The sequence below is a fragment of the Aquila chrysaetos genome, chromosome 11, assembly GCF_900496995.4.
Source record: "Aquila chrysaetos chrysaetos chromosome 11, bAquChr1.4, whole genome shotgun sequence".
Classification (NCBI taxonomy): domain Eukaryota; kingdom Metazoa; phylum Chordata; class Aves; order Accipitriformes; family Accipitridae; genus Aquila; species Aquila chrysaetos.
In genome coordinates, this window is record NC_044014.1 from 5,725,877 (window position 1) to 5,746,134 (window position 20,258).

At 40.4% G+C, this 20,258-nt stretch overlaps 2 protein-coding genes across 12 annotated transcripts in view; both read left to right on the top strand.

Annotated features, from left to right (window-relative positions):
• The first annotated feature begins 5,787 nt into the window (after window positions 1–5,787).
• On the top strand, window positions 5,788–17,120 carry NSMCE4A (NSE4 homolog A, SMC5-SMC6 complex component). 2 transcript variants are annotated; one of them, XR_003925779.2, is made up of 11 exons: window positions 5,788–6,255; window positions 7,543–7,623; window positions 8,215–8,345; window positions 9,435–9,586; window positions 11,577–11,676; window positions 13,047–13,137; window positions 13,639–13,733; window positions 14,527–14,575; window positions 15,219–15,378; window positions 15,959–16,050; window positions 16,580–17,120. XR_003925779.2 is itself a non-coding variant. In XM_030030709.2 (11 exons), the coding sequence occupies exons 1-10, from the start codon at window positions 5,967–5,969 to the stop codon at window positions 16,040–16,042; spliced, it is 1,164 nt and encodes a 387-aa protein (XP_029886569.1). In that variant the 5' UTR covers window positions 5,793–5,966; the 3' UTR covers window positions 16,043–16,050; window positions 16,580–17,120. The 2 variants fall into 2 exon arrangements, 1 of the variants encoding a protein (XP_029886569.1); XM_030030709.2 differs by having other exon boundaries at window positions 5,793–6,255; window positions 15,287–15,378.
• A 3-nt stretch (window positions 17,121–17,123) lies between these two features.
• Window positions 17,124–20,258, top strand: part of ATE1 (arginyltransferase 1) — an 86,335-nt gene continuing 83,200 nt past the window's right edge. For 3 of the 10 annotated variants that reach the window (XM_030030702.2, XM_041127459.1, XM_041127461.1), the window contains exons 1-3: window positions 17,124–17,580; window positions 19,049–19,112; window positions 19,467–19,529. In XM_030030702.2, coding sequence (XP_029886562.1) covers window positions 17,232–17,580; window positions 19,049–19,112; window positions 19,467–19,529 — 476 coding nt within the window. In that variant the 5' untranslated portion in view covers window positions 17,124–17,231. Of the gene's footprint in view, window positions 17,581–17,770; window positions 17,929–19,048; window positions 19,113–19,466; window positions 19,530–20,258 lie in introns of those variants that run through there. The other 7 variants (XM_030030707.2, XM_030030708.2, XM_041127462.1 and 4 more) reach the window with 4 other exon arrangements.

Sequence of the window (20,258 nt, forward strand, 5' to 3'; positions counted from 1 at the left end):
AACTCCCCTCATCTGTGTTTGCTTGCAGAGCTGGCAGCTGAATGGCAAGTGTCTCAGATGTTTTGTTTCTGGTGTTTTCAATTAGTCTACGCCCCATTTCAGATTACCAGGATTATCTTTATGGCAGGAACAGCCATCACTGGGCAACAGGTCCTGTGTTGCAGTGTTCTTAGACAATTAATTTCTCGCTTTATCTCTTCATCCTGAATAACAGCATTTATTTTGGTGTATTCAAGGGAGATGCAAAAAGTTTATGCTTTAAAATCATAAGCAACACTCCTGGGCAGCGACTAAACTGTCTCATTTAAAAACATGTCTTTTTCCATTAAGGCCTAGGAACAGCTGCTAGCAGATTGGGGATCTTCATACCAGGAGACCAATCTTCTAGAACTGGACAAATTATTAGATTTGATACTAAATTGAATGGTGGTAGATCCACAGTTTATTGGTTCTAGGTGAGAGCACCTGCATTCTGGGCAGCTCCCAAGCTATCCGAGATGCACAGTCAACAGCATTGGTAATTCACTTCTCAGCACCGTAAAAAAACCCCATTATTTCTCTGTATTTGATGAAAATAGAGACTGCCTATTTCTTGCCGAAATACAGTACCCATTTGAGCTGCTGTGTATCATCGTATGTATATATGAAGTATCCAGCGTTAAGAATTAGAATTCAGTTGGAGATCCTCTGCTAAATGCCAGAAACTTTCTGTGCATTTCTGCAGTCTGAGAGGAGCAAAAAGAGGGAATGGTGAAGTCTGCACACAGTGAATCTCTGCTAATAAATTTGAAATATTTATTTTAAGATTCCTCTATGTGAGTCTTCTCATTTCAGTGAGAATAAGGTTTTGCATATATGCATTTATGAGAACTGAATGAACATCAGATGAAAAAATAGTCTTGGTGAGTAAAAGCAAATTGAAAATCTCACAATTCACTGAACATGGACCATTTTCTTAAGTTACTGTTTCCACTGTTGACAACAACAATTGGCGTATATACACAATAATAGTCGGGAAAGTAGAGATCTGATCATCTGGGCAAGCAGAACTCTCAAAATATAAATGCAGGGCAATGTCTGGCAATATTGCGAGATGTTTAGTTCATATTAAGCATAGTCAGATAATATTAAAAAAATGTAACTCACATATACTCACATCTGTTAAGACTATATTTGCATCCTGACATCTGGACTCACTGGAAAGAGAAAGTCCACATAGGTTAAGGGCATATATGGTAGTTTCTTAATAATATCTCCCTATATTTCCCTTCTTTCCGAACCCATGTGTTGTAAGTCAGCTTACAGAAGGCAATGGCATTATTTTGGAAGGTGAGGTCTGGGACATGAGAGGTGATATTGCATGCATTGTTAACTAATTTGCAGATAAATAATGTAATTCTTAAACAGAGTTAGTGGCACAGGAGGCAGAGTCTGCTGGTTGCATGATGCTGCTTCTGGCTTCCAGCTGTTAAACTATGTTTGAAAATCGGCTTACTGTACAGCCTGCTCATGTTTTCCCAAGAAAATAATTGTCAGTGGGATGCCATATCACTGTGAATGGGGGGGAACACTGCTGTGAATTCTCTTGAATAATGCACAGTATGCCCTTGCTATAGCTGAGACTGGTAAGAGTTCCTCACAACCTGTCCTATAGCCTGAAACACTGTTTCTAGCCCTCATTCTTCTGCTCTTCTATGCCATTCACTGCCTGTATCAGGAACCTGCTGCCCACAATACTGACACAGCACAGGTCAAAAATCATTCACTTGGTAAGATAGTTTATGGACAACTGTTACAGCAAGAGCTGGAAATACAGGATCTAGTTAGCGCATGATTTAGGCACTTCTTCCCACCGAAATTGGCAGGAGTCAAGAACCTAGACATCTTTGCAGATCTAGGGCAGGCTGCAGAACGTATGTGCCTACCTACATTCAGGATACTCCGTGCTGGCATAATGGCTCTCTGTCACCCTCCAGTCATGAGACTGCACACTGAGGGTTGTGCTGGCTGATACTCCCACCCCTGAAATTCTGTCCTCCTGCAAAAAGGTGAAGTTATACCTTTACCCTCAGTGCTCCCAGATTCAGTTTCTCCAGATGACCCAAGATGATGTGATACTTGGTTACACTGTCTGAAACTGCCAGTCTGTTCTCTGGAACAAGAAGATGGAATAGGAATTAGGAGTCCTGACACCATCCACCTTCTGTCTCACACATAGCTGCATGGTGTGTGCTGTGACAGACTGGTCCACACGACAAGCAGCAGCAGGTTTTTCCTCTCATTCCTACCACTCCCAAGTGACACGTGTAGCTTCAGTGAAAGAGGTTTTTGTGATGAAACTGAAAACTGAATTCAGATTAAACTCCACTAATCTATGTGGAGTCATCTTATTTTGCATATAGTACAAGCTACTGTAGGAATGTGACAGTAATTGTTGAAATCCTTTTATAGTGCACAATATTCTTGTTAAAAGTGAATTTATATGCTGCATGGTATTTCCTGTACTATTGTGCTTTTTAGCGTTCAATTTTTGGTTAATTTGCGTCACCTCTTTAAGAACACTTTTTGCTACTATATTGTGTACTTGGGACAAAGAGCAGTCTGTGGGATATTTTGCTCTTGCCCTCAATGAGTAAAAGGCCCTGCTTGTCTAAGCACCAAGAAAGGTCAAACACAGATTTCAAGAAAGCAAGCACCATCTTCAGAAACACAAGATTAGTGTTTGTATGAGACTGGATACAACAGAATTTCCTCAGCAAGGTATTGAACCTTCCACCTCATGTTGAACCTTTTAGTACTTTGACTCCCACCCAGCTCAGCATTTTGCATTTTGTACTGTATTACAAAGACTTTGGAATAGAGAGTATTTCTTGCTATATGTTTGTGTACTGCATTGTACACAATGGGCCCCAGTCTTGTTTGGATCCTCTCTTGAGACTTTCTGTGTTAGGGTCCAAAAGCATATTACTCATAATGAATTTGCAATGCAAATTTGACAGCACTCTACTAGTCACACAAAGTGTAAGAATAGAAAATTGTTCAAGAGCCCAATAATTTTGTACTGAAAAATGAAATATTTTAAACATATATTTTGAAAGATAGCTTAGGCATAGTTGTAGTCTGTAGTCCAGCAGAAGTAAACATAATGAAGTACTAAGTGTTATGTATTTATATTTTGCAGGATTAATTTGAACTTGAAAATTAAGCAGAGAAAGCTGCAAACAAATTGCTAGATTCCTTGCAATGAAAAGGCATGATTTTTAAAAAGCCATTAGGAAAGTTCCTATAAATCAACTTTTAATGTACTGTATTGTTATTCTACTCATGTATTATAATAAACCCCTTATATTGATAATTTGGAAGTATTAAGTGGCATCTGTTGTCTTTGAAACAACGTATTTGGTTAAAATCATCCTTTAGGATAGCTGTGTTGGAGTCAATGGATTCACACAAGGAATTCATTTTGATGGGCAGTACTTTTGTATGGATCAGAGCTTGTGCAAGCTTGTAGGAAGTTTCATATTAATTGTACCAGCCTGTGGTAAGTCGTGCATTCAGATTTTACCTCAAGTTTCACAACTATGTTAAGTTCTCAGGAGAACCCAACACACCTCTGGATTCGTGCTCCACTGAATTATGAATGTATAAGAAAATTTGGAGTTGACTGACATGCACTATGAATAAAAGAATATTGTGGTTTTGGACTTGAGGAGGATGGAAATCCCTGCTATGGAATGTGTTCTTGTAAAATATCTGGGATCCATTAATGCAAGTAACAGTATGTTTTTGCTTTTAATGATGTGCCCTCTTAATAAAATTACTTTTATTTTCTGTTAAAATTACAGAACACTTCATCCCAATGCCTCTTCTGTAATACAGTGTATTTCATCCTAGATCAATATCATGAAAGATTCCCAAATTTGAAAATCTGCTATGCTGCTAGTGTTCATTACACCCAGAATGCCTTCTAACTGGTTACATAAATACACATTAACAGTGAAAGAAGAGTCAGTTGGGAGATGCTGTTTTGCAATAAGAGTCCTGTGTAACAGAACTTGCTTTAGAACCAATACAAAATTGGACTTAAATTATCCAAATTACAAAGAAGCTACTTCTTTTTGTCTCTCTGGCTGCTTCACCAAACAATTTCCAGCCTACTGAAGCCCTCAACAGGTCACTGTGAAATCCTGAAGGTTCTGAACCCTTGCCTCCTGTTCCACAATTTACTGAGATTGTAAAAACTTCTAGGCAATCCTGTCACTATGTTTGAACACTACATAGTACACTGAAGCAGAAAGCATATGCATTAGTGTAACTATGAACTCCATGATTGAGGGGAATTACATGCTGTAACCAGGAAAGCAGGAATTAAACCTTTAGCATATACGGCTGTTTTAAATTTCTTACAGGTTATAGCAACTTGATATTAATACCTATCTTTTAATTCTCTTTTCATCAGAATCTTGTGCAAACTCTATACTCACGGCTGAAATAGATTGCTAATGATTGTTTTATCCGATCGGTGTGGTAACATAAACCAAAGGTCTATTTCAAGGAACTCTTACAGTAGGATCATCAGGATTTCGGAAATAATCATTCAGCATGCTTCCTAAACTACTGATATTTATACAAGAGTTCTACTGCTTACGATGAACTATGAGAAAATGAGGGCAATGAGGGACATTACTTGGCCCGCTGCTCCAAATTAGAAGCCAGATCCACTGTTACACTAAACTCAACTCTAATGATACTGGTACTGGGAAATGAATAGAAAGAGAGGAGAAACTATGTGTTAAAGAAATTTTTTTTAGTCTGTAATATAAAATGCTCATCATTAAATGACAATTTGAATATTGTTGAATATTTTCCAGACATGTAATGCTTGGCTGCTGTGGGTAACTTGAAAATACTGACATTTCTTCTGGTAAATTAATAATACGTATTCTTACATTTAACTCAGCTTTAACTTTGTTGTCTTTCGTATAAACAATGCCACCAGTCATGATTAACTAATTTAGGAGTCTATTCCACTTCAAAGTATAAATTTGTTACTTCATTTGCCAGAGCACGGATCCTTGCTTAGTGATTAATCGACACATATTATATGGAAATACACGTGTTAGAGATGCTCAGTCAAGTGTTGTCGTGCCTTTGTCTCCAATTTTCACCTCTTCTGCCCCTCAGATGTTAGAGAAGCTTAAAAGTAGATGAAAGGTTTGTTACCAGCAGGTTCATCGTTACATTTCCACTCCTTAATAAAGCTGAAAGCTCTCGGACCTTTCTTGCTCAACTTTCCTAAAAGCGGTTAAAAGCAGAAAACTTACTTAACCCACGAGGTAAAAAAGTCGCGCGTGCGCACCTCTCGGGGATTTATTCGAAACGACCGACTGAGGCGCAACTTATTTTCGACAACTAACTACCTGCGAGGCTCGGCACCGCCTGGGGGGGTGGGCTGCGAGCGGTGGTCGGTCCGCCTGCTGCATTCCCGCCCCGTGACGAGGCCGCCGTTACCTCAGAGAGGGACCGACCGCCTTTACCTCAGAGAGGAGCCGCTTCCCGCCGGCGGGCGCCCTGAGGGAGAGAGGGAGTGACTGACTGACTGAGCCCGCCCGCTCGCCCGCCCCAGCGGCCTCCCGCTGCTGCCGCCCTCCCGCCCGCTTATGGCACCGCGGGTTTCGCTCGTCTCCCGTCACGGCAGCGACCTCCCCGGGCGGCGGCGGCTACAGCGCCCGCTCCGGGGCGGGCTTGTAGCGGCTTCGGTCCCCTCCCGCCCCTCCGCTCCGCCCCGTCCCCTCCCCGCGGGTTTGGCCCTCTCGGGCCGCCGTTGTGGCTGGTAACGGCGTTTCCGCGCCGTTGGCGGGGCCGGGCTGCCCGGGCGGCGGCCTCCCGGGGCGGCGGCGGCGGCGGCGGCGGCCTCCCGCCCCTCTTCCGTGGCGGCTGGTGGAGGCCCGGGGCGCCGACCAGCGATGTCGGAGGCGAGCGGAAGCCATGATCTCTTCTCCTCGCAGAGCTCGGGCGCGGAGAGCGGCCGCCTCTCGCTGCCGTCCACCTCGGGCAACGGCGCCGTGCCCCGGCACGACCAGCAGCAGCGCCTGTCGAGCCGCCCTCGCCCGCCGGCCTCCGGGGAGGACGGAGAGGAGCCGGAGGAGGCGGGCGAGTCGCCCAGACCGCCGGAGAGCGCCGAGGGCGCCGGCGATGACCGCAGCAGGAGGATAATCCGGAACCAGTACCGGGAGCTTATCTACAACGTGCAGCGTAAGGCCGGGGTGCGGCTGCCTCAGGAGCCTCAGGGCCGCCGGCCTCTGCCCGGCCCCGGGGCGGCCGGCCCGCTTCTCCTCCGGCGGGGATGCCTCTTTGTCCCGGGGAGATGGGGGCTGCGAGGGGGAGCCGGGGAAGCCGTTTAGGTGCCGGGCTGGTAGCTTGAACGTTATTTTTTTGAGGAACTGCTAAAGCTTTCGTGGGCACTCGTGAGTTCCTCGGACTGCTGAAATCTTGGGCCTGTGGTTAGATCGAAATTGGTCTCCCTGGAAGCACTTGCGTGCCCAGGGACGGCAAGGTTGTGAGGGATTTACCGGCACTTCACGTGTGTGACTGTATTGATGCAGGGGAACGATCAGCTTTAGACCCGGAGGTGTACTGAAAGCCTTTAATTTTGCCTTCGTGGTGTTTGAGCTTTCATTTGAAATGGCAGGAACCAGTATCTGCCCGTACCAGAAAGTTATTCTTAGGCTTTCCAGAAAGTGCCATGGGATTTTTAGCATCTCTCTAGGTAGGTGCGTCAGTACTTCTCCCGTGTATGGAGTGTGCTGTTTTCCTCATGAAAGCATAACAATGGTTGTTTGAGTAAGCGCTGTCAAATTTAGCAACATGTGCTGTTGGTTGTTTTCTGCATACATGCTAAATTTGTAGGGTTGTTTACGAGAGAATACAATGCAGTTTATGGATGATCCAGTCTGTGTTTATGCAGAAAAACAACAGTGGTATGTCAGTGCATTGAGTATGGTGTAGGTCCTTAAAAGCAGTGCTATGAGTCGCTGTTCAGAATTGAACATCTGAAAGCCTCATTAAGTCATATGTGTACTGTTATGTATAAGTAACTGCGTTTGACATGGTGATCTTTGGAAATCACCAAGCATACATTTTTGGGGGTTGGTTGGTTTCTTTTGTGAAAATCCTTAATAACTTATGGGTAAGATGAATAACATACAGAAAACTATGGTATCTGGTAGCTGCTTTGCCACAGATACAGATATTTTACTGGAACCAAGAGGAATCTGGGATGTGCTAACGTAAATTCAACCATATAAATCTTATTCCACTGAGTAAATGGAAAATTACTACTTCAAACTGAGTTGGTGCATAAGCATTAATAAAAATGGAGCCTATGTACTCTTGCAATTAATGTACTGTAAGTGTATTCTGTATTTTTGTGTGTATGATGGGCTATGAACCAGCCAGTTGTGATTAAGGTGTAAGTATGTATTTCTTGACGCTTCTATATTTAAGTAATTTAAGATTTCATTCGTGTCCCTATCCCCACAGAAAATCGTGAGGATATGCTGAGTTCAAAAAGCAACAGACTGACGGAAGCCTTGGAAGAAGCCAATAAACTGTTTAGTGGAGGTAAAACAAGTTCTGTGGTCCTTATTAGAGGTGTTTGCTTGACAGTTGGCCAAGTGTGAGGCGATGATGCCTTATAAACAAAAAAGGGCAAGAGAATGAAATTGAAGTCCATGTACATTATCAGAATTATTAAAGTAAAATTTGATATACTTAGTTGAAGAGGAATTGTTTGAATAAGGTGATATGGGGAAATAAATACCATTCCTTTAGTGTTTATTTGCACTTAGAAATACTCTGTGCTTTATCTTGACTCTGTAGAACAATATATGTAAGTAGTACATTTATAAAAGATATGAGTGTAGAGGGGTGCATTTCACTTGGAGAGATGGAAAATGTATCGATGAAAAATGTGTTTTATTCTTTAAGATAATGTGTTATTTTTCCATGCTTGCCTTTGTCAGTGTCATCCTCTCCTTTTCTTTTTTTTTTTATAAATGCAAATATTATTATAAGGATTATGTAAGTAAGTGTGTTAGAGGTCATTGCAATAAAATGATTTACGAAGCTCAATACCCAGGATAGTCTATATGCTAAATTTTATTACTTTTTTACAATTTCATAATATTAACATAAAAATCTTTTCTGTAACAGTTTCCTGTGCACGAGAGGCTGCACTGGATGCCCAATTTCTGGTCCTAGCATCAAATCTAGGAAAGGAGAAGGCCAATGAGTTGCGCTCTGAGATGACAGCATTTGATTCACTAGCATTTGCGGAAGACTTGGTAAGTTCCTGACTCTGAATTTGCCAACAATTTTGCTAGAGGTTTGCCCTATTTGTTACAGAATCATAAAATAAAAGCCTGAGATTGTCAGCAGGACATGACAGATCTGATGGAATTTAACACTCTTCCTATGAATTTCTTCGATTAACTTTCTGGTTAGTGTTGTTCATTGTTTTAAACTATGTATTAAGCATTTCCATTATGCATAGGGGAAAATCTAACTTAAAATGCAGACACGGAGCCACCCCCACCCCAGCATTGTTGCATTGCTGCTACTTTATCACAGTTCAGTCAGTTCGTGCTCTTAGGGTAGTCTTGTGCACTTTTTTTATACCCACTGTTTTGTAGTTTCTCAGTAGCTAAGTAGTTTCTTTATCCTGTCCACTGCCTTATATGTTTTAGGATGGAGTTCTCAAGGCCCTGTGTGTCACTGACATGAAATGGGACTTTGGATTACTTGCACGCTTTTAGACTTGACGTGTTTGTCTCTGTACTGTGACTGAGTGGAAGAGTCAGTTCAGGAAAGCTTTGAAGCAGAATTTTTTTTTTCTCCCTGAAAATTTTCTTTTATGTTACAGCAGATTAATAAGGAGTCTGAGCCTTTGGTCAAGTCTAGAGCTCTGCAGTATAAAAACCCATGAATTTAAATTGTTTTATTCAAGTTTTTCCTGGGGAAGTCTGGATTGGTGGATGCAGGATTGGGCCAAATAAGTTGTTTTATGGTATTCAAGGAGCTAGGCTTCCTGGAAGTGTGTGGTGTTCAGAAACTGTGAGACATCTTAGCTTTATAGTGCAACTTAAGTAATGCTTTGCTACTTCATACGCCATTGAAATTCTATTGGAATATAGGCAGTTTTATTTACCTATAGCTTTTTTTTTTCATTCCTTGCTGATGCTTGCTGAACACAAGAAGTCTGTATGTGAGTGTTTTCCTGTTTTCACAATTTATTCAAGAAAGTCAAGGTTCTTATGCAGTGATATTAAATACTAATCTAGCAGGACAAACACCGTAATACAGTATTTCACCATTAATGTGTTTACTGATCTTTCTCTAAGTGAATTTTCATTGCATCTTTTCTTCTTTTTTAGCTAACCTTCATGGGTATAAATCGCATAGAAGTAGAAGAAAATGATAGTGATTCTGAGGGCACTTCAGGTGGCTATTTACCTAGTAATGCCTGGCATAAACTGGGAGAAGAAACAGAAAAATACTTCAGAAGAGCACCTTCTTTTCACTATATGTAAGTTTATTTACGGAAATAGTATATACTGCAGCACAAGCTAATAGCCTTAGTTGATTCTTATCTTTAATGCCCTGGTCTTGAATAGAGTTTAATCTGGGGTCACACAGTGTCAACAAGAACTTCTGTGTGGTCTCTGTTCTTATGGTACAGTGAATGCTTTGTCTCCAAAATATTCCATATTTCTCTCTTTGATTTTGATTTGGTTTGGCTACAAAATAATATCACTTGTATCTAGTAGAGATAGCAAGGTATTCTTGATTTACCTGTTCTAGGCCAAAACCAGTAGAAGTGATCCTCTTTCTTTTAAAAGCTGACTCTTCCCTCATCTTTCTCTCCCTGTGCAAAGCTGCAGCCAGAATCATGAATAGAGGAACCTTTTTTTTTTTTTCTTTTTTCTTTCTTTCTTTCCCAGACAGTTATGGAAGGTCAGTCCTTCAGGGTCTATATCTTTTATCTGATGATTGTATTATCATGAAGAGGCCAACAGTTCTTTGTTGTACGTCTATGTTAATGGGGGTTGTCTTTTAGAATCTTGCTTTCTGGCTCTGCCTTCAGAAGAAATCACCTGATTACTGGCAAGTGGCCTTATGTAGAAGCAACGTCATCTCTCCTTATGCGTAGGCAACCCATTTAGTAGGAGCCTTTTTAGCTGCTCTCAAATGACCCTTAGTCACCTGGCTTATAGACAATGCTCCAATTTAAATCTCTCATCAAGTCAGCCTAGAATAGCAGGATCTAGTTCACTTAAATTATCAACAGTAGAGCTGATAGAATATTATTCAGTTGTCTATGCTTTTATACTTGTTCCACCCTCCAATAAGTATCACTGTAACAAAGTTACTGAATATAATCATTTGATCATGCAATATCTGATATTTAACGTTGGATAGCTAACTGAGATATTTCAAACTCATGTTAGCACTTTAAAGCTGTAAGCTCTAAATGATAAGTATATTTTTCAATCATTTTCATCATCTTAAGACAAAACTGACTGCAAGAAAGACTTTTTCTCCTTAGTTGCGTTTTGACATCTTAAGTAATGATGGGTTTCTTTTAATGGAGGATGTGTGAATATTTGCAGAGTGTTAATTTTAAATAATAAAGTGTAGTTCTCAGTTTAGAAAAAGAACCACTTATTTCTGACTCCATCTATTCCTATCTGAGGCCTGAGTTTAGTTTTTTTTCATGGTCAGTCTGTGACTTCTGAAATTGAGCAGTCACAACTCACCCAATATAAGGAAAAACAGGTGCTGCAGATTTTTTGGCTACTGGCTGAACTAACTTGAATTGCGTCTCAATTCACACTCTCTCGTTTAGGCATCTAACTTGGTAGAGATTCAAGGCAACCAAAGTTAGGAGCCTAAGTTCCTTATATAGTCAATAGAGGTAAGCACTTCAAGAAAGTGCGTAAATCTAGCACGTATATTATGCTCACATTGTTTAATGAGAAGCTTTGGATCTCTTCTTGGTGTACTAAATCTTCTATTGATTGACTATATTTTAAAAATGTGTGGCTTTTTTTTTTTTTTTTTTTTAAAAAAAGCTTACTGCAAACCTGAACTTACAGAAACTAAACAATAGATGAAAAAGAGAGAAATATTGTATGGAGAGAGTTTTCAGGCAGAAAAGTTTATAATAAATTCAAATGGAGATATTTGAGCATATGAACCATATATTCTGTTTAATTTCTTAACTAGCTTTAAGAAAAGTAGATTTAAAGCTTTCAGTTTAAAAAAAAAAAGTTGGAGTAATTGCATCAAATTTTATACATCTGTTGTTAATTCTGGTATGAGGCTGCCAACATATTGGGAGCAACTTCTGGGGATGGTTCTTTATAGAAACCTCTAAATGTGGTATCATGATATTTTTAGATATCAGTCATTACTTTGCACTTCTATCAGGAGGAGATCAACTGTTCAGTATGTAGATTTCTTATCATACAATGTAAAATATATTTCCATAAATATGTTCTTTTTATATCGGTTAGGTTAGGATCTTTCAAGTCTGATCCTCCTGTACCAAGGCAACGGATTGAGAGGCAGAAAAAGGCTACAGGAGGAGAAGAAAAACGGGCAATGCCTGCTCAGGTTTGTGAAGTGTTATTTTTATTAACAATTTGTTGTGGCATAGTTATTACAAGTGACTTTTAAATATCTCTGTTCATGTTGTTTGGGGTTTTGTAGTGATGAACTGTGTAATACTAAAGGATTCAGATTTCATTATTAGGCTGCTTGATTTGTTTTGTGTGGACTGCAGTATTTCACTGAGTGGAAGGAAACAGGATTTACAGACTGATTTCAAGTTCAGATTATATTTGCTCTAATGCTCTTGCTTTGAAAGGAAACAAAAAAGAAACTTCTTTACATTAGCCTGTTTTCAACTTTTATTTAAAAAGTGTCTAACAGTGTGTGGCATTTGCACAGAAATGTGGTTAGCAACAGCAAACTAATTAGTTCATTTAACCGCTATTTTCCCTGCTTTCTGTTTCCCTCTTCTTTCTGTCTTACTCTGGCAGAAAGGCAAAAGTCTAAGTATAGAGAGGCTTGCATTTGAAACTTTGAAAAAATAAACCATGTTGTTATGGGGAACCTCTGGCTGATAATGCCAGTACATAGAGGCAAAATGTTGCATATGTCTTTCTAAATACAGCCTACTTCACAATAATCCAAATAGTGATAGAAATTATTCTGATACAGTTTGTACTGGGAAGAAGAGGAGCTGAAGGGTTTGAGAGAGTTGCTACCAGAAGTGAGTGACTGCTCTTTGTGGTTTGCTTAGGTAAACACTGATGATCAGCATACATGTCAGTCTGTGTTAGAGATATAGTTGTGTGTGAAAGTTTCTGTAGCTTGCTTTATTGCAAGGTGGTCAAAGGGAAAGTGTTAGCTAACAGGAACAGCAAACACGTTACTGAAGACTGTACTTGAAAAGTGAATTTGGTACTCTGTTGATTAGAGTGCTTGAAGGATGATTTGGAGTACCCTGCTTTACAGATAATGAACAAATCTGTAAAATCACAATAATCGTGTCCTTTGACCATGTCAAACTTCAGGCCATGATGTTTCTTACATGTAAACTTAGGTGCCTTTTCTGAAAAAAGTTAGGATCTTGATGAACTGCCCTTCTACGCTTATAAATAAACTTCAGAAAACTCACAGACTATGTATCACTAGGGGTAACCCAATTCCACAGAACTATTGGAAAGTAAGCATGGACCAGTAAATAGGCTCAAAACATACAAACTGTGGCCTTTCAGTTTGATATTGTAAGATGGGAATTAATTCCTAAAGCATTTTGTAAGTTGTCTCATGTTTGCATAAGTGTGTCTGTAACTGTGCATGTGTGGCGTAGAGAGAAAAAATTATCTTTCATGTTACGTGTTCATAAAAGGCCCTTTTCATATTCTTGTCTTAACAACAGTGATTATTTGAGGTGAAGCTGTGTTTCTTTTTTCCAGTTAAAAAAAATGGAGGAGTCTCATCAGGAAGCTACAGAAAAAGAAGTAGAGAGGATCTTGGGATTACTGCAAACTCATTTTAAAAATGACCGTAAGTGTGATTCAATTAAGCTTTTAAAAGTGTTAATTTGAGAAAATTAATACTCTTAATCTTCTACAGTTAAGAGTGATTAAACTATAGAAACAAAATTAGGTGGAGGTCGCAAGTAGAAATCTTTATATTGAAGGATATATACTGACTGTATTTTTTTTGAGCACTAATCAGTTGCTGTTTGATTGCAAAGTAAACTGAAATCCTACCCTCTCCCTCGTAGTAGACCATGCCAGTGTTTAGAAGGCAATCAAGTGGTCACTCCCTATGTGTATGCCTGTGGCACAAGATGGCAGAAAATAACATTCTGTAGAAACTTTGTTTCTTTCTGCAGGCCACTGGGAATTCAGCATTGTAACTAAATTGACATAAACATTCAGTTAGCTTTTAAAAGGAGTATTGACTTAAGTTTGTGTTTAGGTATATTAGCTCTGTGTCCACCACCTTTTTGTTTGTGGGTTTTTTTTTTTTTTATTAACAAACCCATTTTTGCATCTCTAGCTGATACACCTATTTCCTTCTTTGATCTTGTGATTGATCCAAACTCTTTTGCACGTACTGTGGAAAACATCTTCCATGTGTCTTTCATTATAAGGGTAAGGCATGACGTATTTCTTGAAATCTTATTTTAGATACTGGAATTACCTAGAAATATTGATTTGTTGTTTTTATGGCTTCGATATTGACAGATTAGGTTTGAAATACTGGGAGTCCTAATTTGTTTTCTCCAAACAGTCTATGATATTTTGGTAATTGAATAAAAAAAGAAAACAGAGTTGACAGACTAATATTTTTAATTAGATTTTTCTATTACAGTCAATTTACCAACAAAACAATCGTGAAATTTTTGCTGTCAATGCACTTTTCAAAAAGGAATCCTAGCTCACATTATTTTAGATTATAGAAGAGTAGTCATAGAGTATAGAAGAGTTATTGAGGTTGTAGGAAAGTATGTCACTGCAGTGTTTTCTGTTCTTTTTGAATCTGTAGATTTGGATTTCAAACTATACTTAGCTTGTCTAATAAATGAAATTAATTTGGGAAAAGAGAAAAACTTACAAACATATTTTGACTAAATTCAGGTTTATAATGAATAGTGATGTGATTACAAAGCATTAACTCAAGTATATTTAATGACTAATAATGATTTTTAATAAAACAATTTTTTTAATCCAACAGTTACCAACTGTCATATATCAGCTGCATTCTTTATGAATAAGTGCTATATTTAAATATTTTTTCTTATTTGGTATGCCAATTAAGATGCTTTATCAATATATGTATCTGTTTATGATTATGTAATATATTAATTAAAAATATGAAATCTCAGTGCATTATCCTCATTAGATAGCTCTAAATTCTGAAATTTTAAATCCTACTGTCTTTTAGGATGGTTTTGCAAGATTAAAGCTGGATGACGATAAATTGCCAATAATAGGTAAAATCTAGTTTTGGAAGACTATAATAATTTTTTGTTACAACATTGAAAAGTAGCTACCTCTTACATGTTCACAAAGTTTTTGGTATATTTTTAGCTGCAAGAGTAGAGATTCAAGGATATGCAGTGAATGTAATTGAAGGCATGAAGAGATTTATGAGAGGAACTGAAAGGATTGAGTCTCTTTAAATATTTAAAATATGGAAAAAGGCCGTTATGCTGATCTATACAAATTAATCCTACTAATAGAAATAAAAGGTTATTACCTTTCCTTTTAAGTGATACTTTCTCTAGTAAGTATATGAACATTGTTATGCTTTGCTGAGAGAAGATATTTTTGTGTGCAAGAAGTCGTCTTTGTCTATTTGAGTTGGGAAGTGCTGCAACTTCAAAACAGTTGAAAAGGAAATGCCGTCCTATGTACAAGGTCTTTGGCTTTCATTCCCACAGGATATCAATGGGATTAAGACTTTTGTGGGATTTCATAAAGGATTAAATACTTAGGTCCTTCTGGGACTCTGAGAAACATTAGTCTTTAAAATTTTAGGAGGTAAGACTAAAGTAATTTCTTAAGAAGTATATAGTACAGGCTATTGATAGATAGCTTAGCAGAGCATGTATAATTGATCTGCTTTTTGTGAAGCTTTTGTGTTCCTGGAGGAAGCTGACTTTACAAGTATAAAGACTATGAAAACACTATGTTTTAAACAGAGCCTTCAAAAGACAACGTGGGAGGGGAGGATGACCGTAGTACTGGAGCACGGAACCAGGTTGTCATATCTCTGAACCATCAAGAATGGAAGGTATAATAGATAGCACTTGATACTTTTGATTATTATTTTTTTTTCTTAAGTGTAAGAATGCATGTGAGGGCTGTGCTGTTACGTACTCTGATAAGGATAGGTGTTCCTGTATATATTACCACTACATTTAATTTTATGGATTCCAGGACAATCACAAATCTAATTATGCTTTTAACTGCAAGAAAACTGAGAATTGGGATAGCAATTTCATCTTTGATCGTTGAAGCCTGGTCAGTTTAAGTGCTTTTAAGTTGTGCAGTGACTTGCCTTTACTGTTTTATATGAGGACTGCATAAATACGGAGTCTGTTTCTTCCCTTAATGTATGATACTTGCTTCTAGAGGGGAAGTTCTCCATGCAATTTCCTCACTGTTTGCTGTTTGTAATAAATCTTAGACAAAAAGTAGTTTTTAGCACATACCACTCTTCTTTGTCCCTCACTCAGAATGTGCAGAGGAAATTTAGTAATTTGAAATAGTGCTTTAGTATGAGAAACTTTATTACTTACCTGGTGGTAAGTGCAATTAAATTGAAATAGTTCAGCTCTTGTAACTTACATACTCTTGTCATATCTAACCAGGAAATCGTAGAAACATATGAAATAACAGAACCTATGATTAGCCCTCCTCATCATAGAAATGAAGAAGAAATGGAGATAGCTTAATTCCTCAAGTAAGTTCTTTTAATAAATCAAACTAAATAAGGATACAGTGCATGAGTTCCTTATGCATCTGGAAGAACTGCAGGGAGACTACCTGTGACTTAAAAGTGTAGAAAAACTATAAGCAGGGTAACTGTATAACATCTGGAACATCTCTATATTCTTGATCTCTTTATGGAACAAAATGTAATCTAGTCTTCTACATGGTAATTAACTGAAAAAAAATTTATTTTTACATTTGATGGTCAGTTAAGTGATATACTTGAGTTAATTTTTTGAACTTTATAGTCGGAATGCAATGCTGTGAAGAATCATAGCTTAGTTTTTGTACTTTTTTTTTTTTTTTTTAACCTGCTGACAGCTGATGTTGTTAATAGAGTAGTCTGAAGAAGGACTTAGGGAAGTGGGAAGGGAGACAGCCTGGTTCCCTCTAAAATCCTTTAAATGACAGGATTGAATTCTTTTATTGTCACAATTGTCTGGTAAGTTCCAAATCTTAATGCATGTTGTCTTATTGTTTTCTCTTCTTTTTCCCCCTAGGTGCCTTAAAGAAAATATTTTAAAATGCTTCCTTCAGAGAAGATTTTTATATGTATATATTGTAAAATTAAATTTATTTTTATCAAAATATCTTGACACTTTATATAAGCTGTCTTGTTTATACCTGTCACAGGGTTATTGCCATATACTTTCTATTTATTATGGTTCTGTTTACTACTTTCTAAGTGTCAGTAAACTTTATATAAGCTTTCATAAAAAGCACCTGCTATCCCACTTCTGTCATCCCTTGTCTCTCCCCAATGGCAGCCTGCAGGTGCAATTTACATGGTTAACCAGCTCTGCTGTGATAATCTTGTTATCTAGATGATCTTGGGTGCTGCAGGAAAAATTGATATTGTCTTCCTGTTCTTACTCTTCCGGAAATCAAGGTTCGAGTTTGGAAATTTGATCTGAATTACAGATAAAAAATTCCTCCTTCCTTTTTTCCTAAGTGTATTTGGTTTTGTAACTTGGGCAGGACAGCTTTATTAGGCCATGACATTACTTTCTTCAAAATAAATAAAGTCTAGCTCCATCTCCAGAAGATGCTCTTCGGAGCACCACTGCCTCTGGAGGTTTTTAGGATTTCGTCCTTCCTTTTGTCACTCGGCAGGGTTTCCAATCGAGCAGCTGAGGTGGTAGGGACCGAGCGATGTTCCGTCCTGCTGCTACCACCCCCGTTAGAGCGTGTTCCTGGGGGGTGATGAAACGTGGCGGGGCTCCGAGGGTACGCGAAAACACAGTTGGATCCTCTTTGGTCATCTGCAAGAGCACCGAGAGCCCTGCGTTCGTGCCCGTCTCCAGCAGGCGGGGGCCCAGCCCGCACCTCCGAAGGCGGCAACCTCCGCCGCTTCGGCCCGGGCGGGGCGCTGACGGGCAGGGCCGCTGCCGGCCAGCGGGGCCGCCGGGCGCCATGCCCGCCGCCGTGGTGGAGTACAGCGGCTGGAAGGAGGGCTACCGCTGCGGCTACTGCGCCTCGGAGCGGGGGAAGGTGTCCGCCGGTAAGCGGGAGGAGGTATGGGGGGGCTGCCCGGGCTCCTGCGGTGGGAGCCGGGGGCCGGGGAGCGCGGCCGCCCTCACTAAAGATGGGGGAGCTTGCCGGGGTAAAGATGGCGGGGCGGCCGTTTCCTGTGGGCGCTGCCCGTAGCAAAGATGGCGGCGGCTGTTTCCGGGCGTCCCGGTGCGGCGGGCAGGGTGCCGTCCTGAGGCGGGCGGCGGGGCAGGGCGAGGGGGGTCAGCGGGGGAGATGGCGGCGGCCGGCAGCTCTGCCAGCATCGTCGAGTACTTCGGCGGAGAGGATGGCTACCGCTGCGGCTACTGCAAGAACGAGACCGGCAACCTCTCCCATGGTGCGGCCCGGGGGCAGGGCGGGCTGTGAGGGGAGCCGTGAGCGGGCCGGGCCGCGCCGGTGCGGCCGGAGGCGACGGGGCTGCTCCCAGCCGGTGCCGGCGGGAGCTGAGGGAGGCCTGGGAGCGGCGGGTAAAGGCGGCGGTTTGGCAGCAGCCTTCGCCCTTCCCGCCTCCGTCCCGCCGGGAGCGGGCAGCCGCCCTTCCCTCCGGAAAGTGCCCGAAACCCCTTACCCGGGGCTGGAGGGGGGCGGCCTGCCAAGCGGGACGGGGTCGGTGTGGGGCCGGAGGCCGTGGGCTCACCGGGAGACCTCGCCTCGGGGTTTTGTAGGAGCACTCCTCCAGTCTAAGGGCGAACCATCAGGAATAACGGGAGAGCTGCGTAAAGGATGAAATGCTTTAATTATTACTGTCGTAATATCCGCACCCAACCTAAGGACACAGTTGGGATCTCGCCTGAAGTGTTCTCTCGGTACAGTTTTGCTTCTCAGGTGCAGCTGCCCTGCCTGACCCTCCAGCTCGGCGGCAGTCCGGGTTAAGCCGTAGGTAAGAGCCGAGCGCGCCTGCCTGGCGGGGCTCGATGGCTCTTGAAGCTGTGGCTGGACAAGTTTCGCTTAGGGCAGCTCAAGGGCAAGCGGACTCTGAGTCTTTTGCCCGGTGAAGAGGTGACAGTCCCTGCGCCCTGCTCGGCTCGGGGGCTGCCCGGGCAGTCGCTCTCCGAGGGGTCCCTGGGAACGGTCTGCGTCAGCTTCAGCGCCTCTCGGAAGAGTTCTTCCGTCCTGGTGTTCCTGACTGATTTTAAGAGAATTAAGGAGCAGTTTTATGTTATTTTGTTGGTGTATCTCTGGGAAAGATAGCAGGTGGAGAGGTAAACTTTTACTGGTACCGTCAGAGCAATGTAGTCGATTGCATCCCAAGATTTGTGTTGGGTTTGGTTTTTTACACTTAGTGTGGGTGTTGAAATCCATAATTTATCAGATTTATGTGTATGCTAAATCCTTGAAAGGCATCTATTCGAAAGTCGCCATTAGCGACTTGTATTTACACTTATACTTCTGTAGAGCGTGTTGTATTTTAAAGCATAACTGCTCAGTCAAGTGTGTTACTGTATTATTTATTTCAGGTATGTGGGCACATTCAATGACAGTTCAAGATTACCAGGATCTCATAGACAGAGGATGGCGAAGGTAAATTTAAAAACAAAATACAAAGCCGTGTTGTCAGTTTTGATACAATTTAGAATCCAGATTTAAAATTTAGGTCTGTGAAAACAGTTAACTAGTTTCCGTAAGTAATTGAAATAGAACTATTTGTCCGATGCTCTGCGACTTTTTGTAACATGACACTTGTCGAACAGGAAAATATTCAGTTGTTTTAGAAGGATAGTATTTTAGTACAGCAGTAAAAAACTGAAGAACTTGCTTCTTGACTTTTGTTACTCATGTAATATTTTGGTATTATTTTAACAAAAAAGGTTGGTCTTCCATTTATTTTGTAATATAAGCAACAAAAAATCAATACGTGTTTATTATTATTTTTAGAAGTGGAAAATATGTCTACAAACCTATCATGAATCAAACGTGTTGTCCTCAATACACAATAAGGTAAGAAGCTCAAAATATACTACTGTAAGTGATTTGACTGCTTCAGTTATGTTCAACCATTTGTGTTTACTGTTTTAAATACATAATATTTGAAAAGTTTATCTACTTTTAATGATACTTTGAATGCTAAGTACATGCTGCTGGGTTTGTGCATAGGCACATCGGCAGCTCTGCGGTGTTTTCCTGTAAGCAATCTAAGTGTGTACCCTTGCCTTTTGCTTCTGGGTTGCAATCCAAAGCAAGAGTCCTATGATTGCTCTCTTGGTCATGGGTTGCACGTGACCCAGTATGTCTGTATCCCACAATCACTGCTTTAGTAGCCCACATAAGAGCAGCTGTCAGTTGAATAGGTATGAATAATTCTAGATATGCTTTTCTGGCATTAGTAGTTAGTACCAATGCTGTATCTATAAGATGGATAAATGAAAAATTCCAGTGTATTAGCCTCCTAAGAAAGCTTTTTTTTATGCAGTGCTTGAGGTCACCTTGACATATTTTAGTGATTATAGTGATATACACACAAAATATGCCCTAAAGAATGATACTATGCAGTACAAGGCAAGATAACTTTATTAACTCAAAAGTGTTAATAAAATAATTGACCACTTAATATAGGGAAGCTTAAGAAATAATTAGAAAATACATATACAGTGTAATTTTTTAAAGTGGTTCCTTAACATTTTTTTCTGAAATAACCTTTCACAAAGGAAATGGTCATAATTTTTTGTT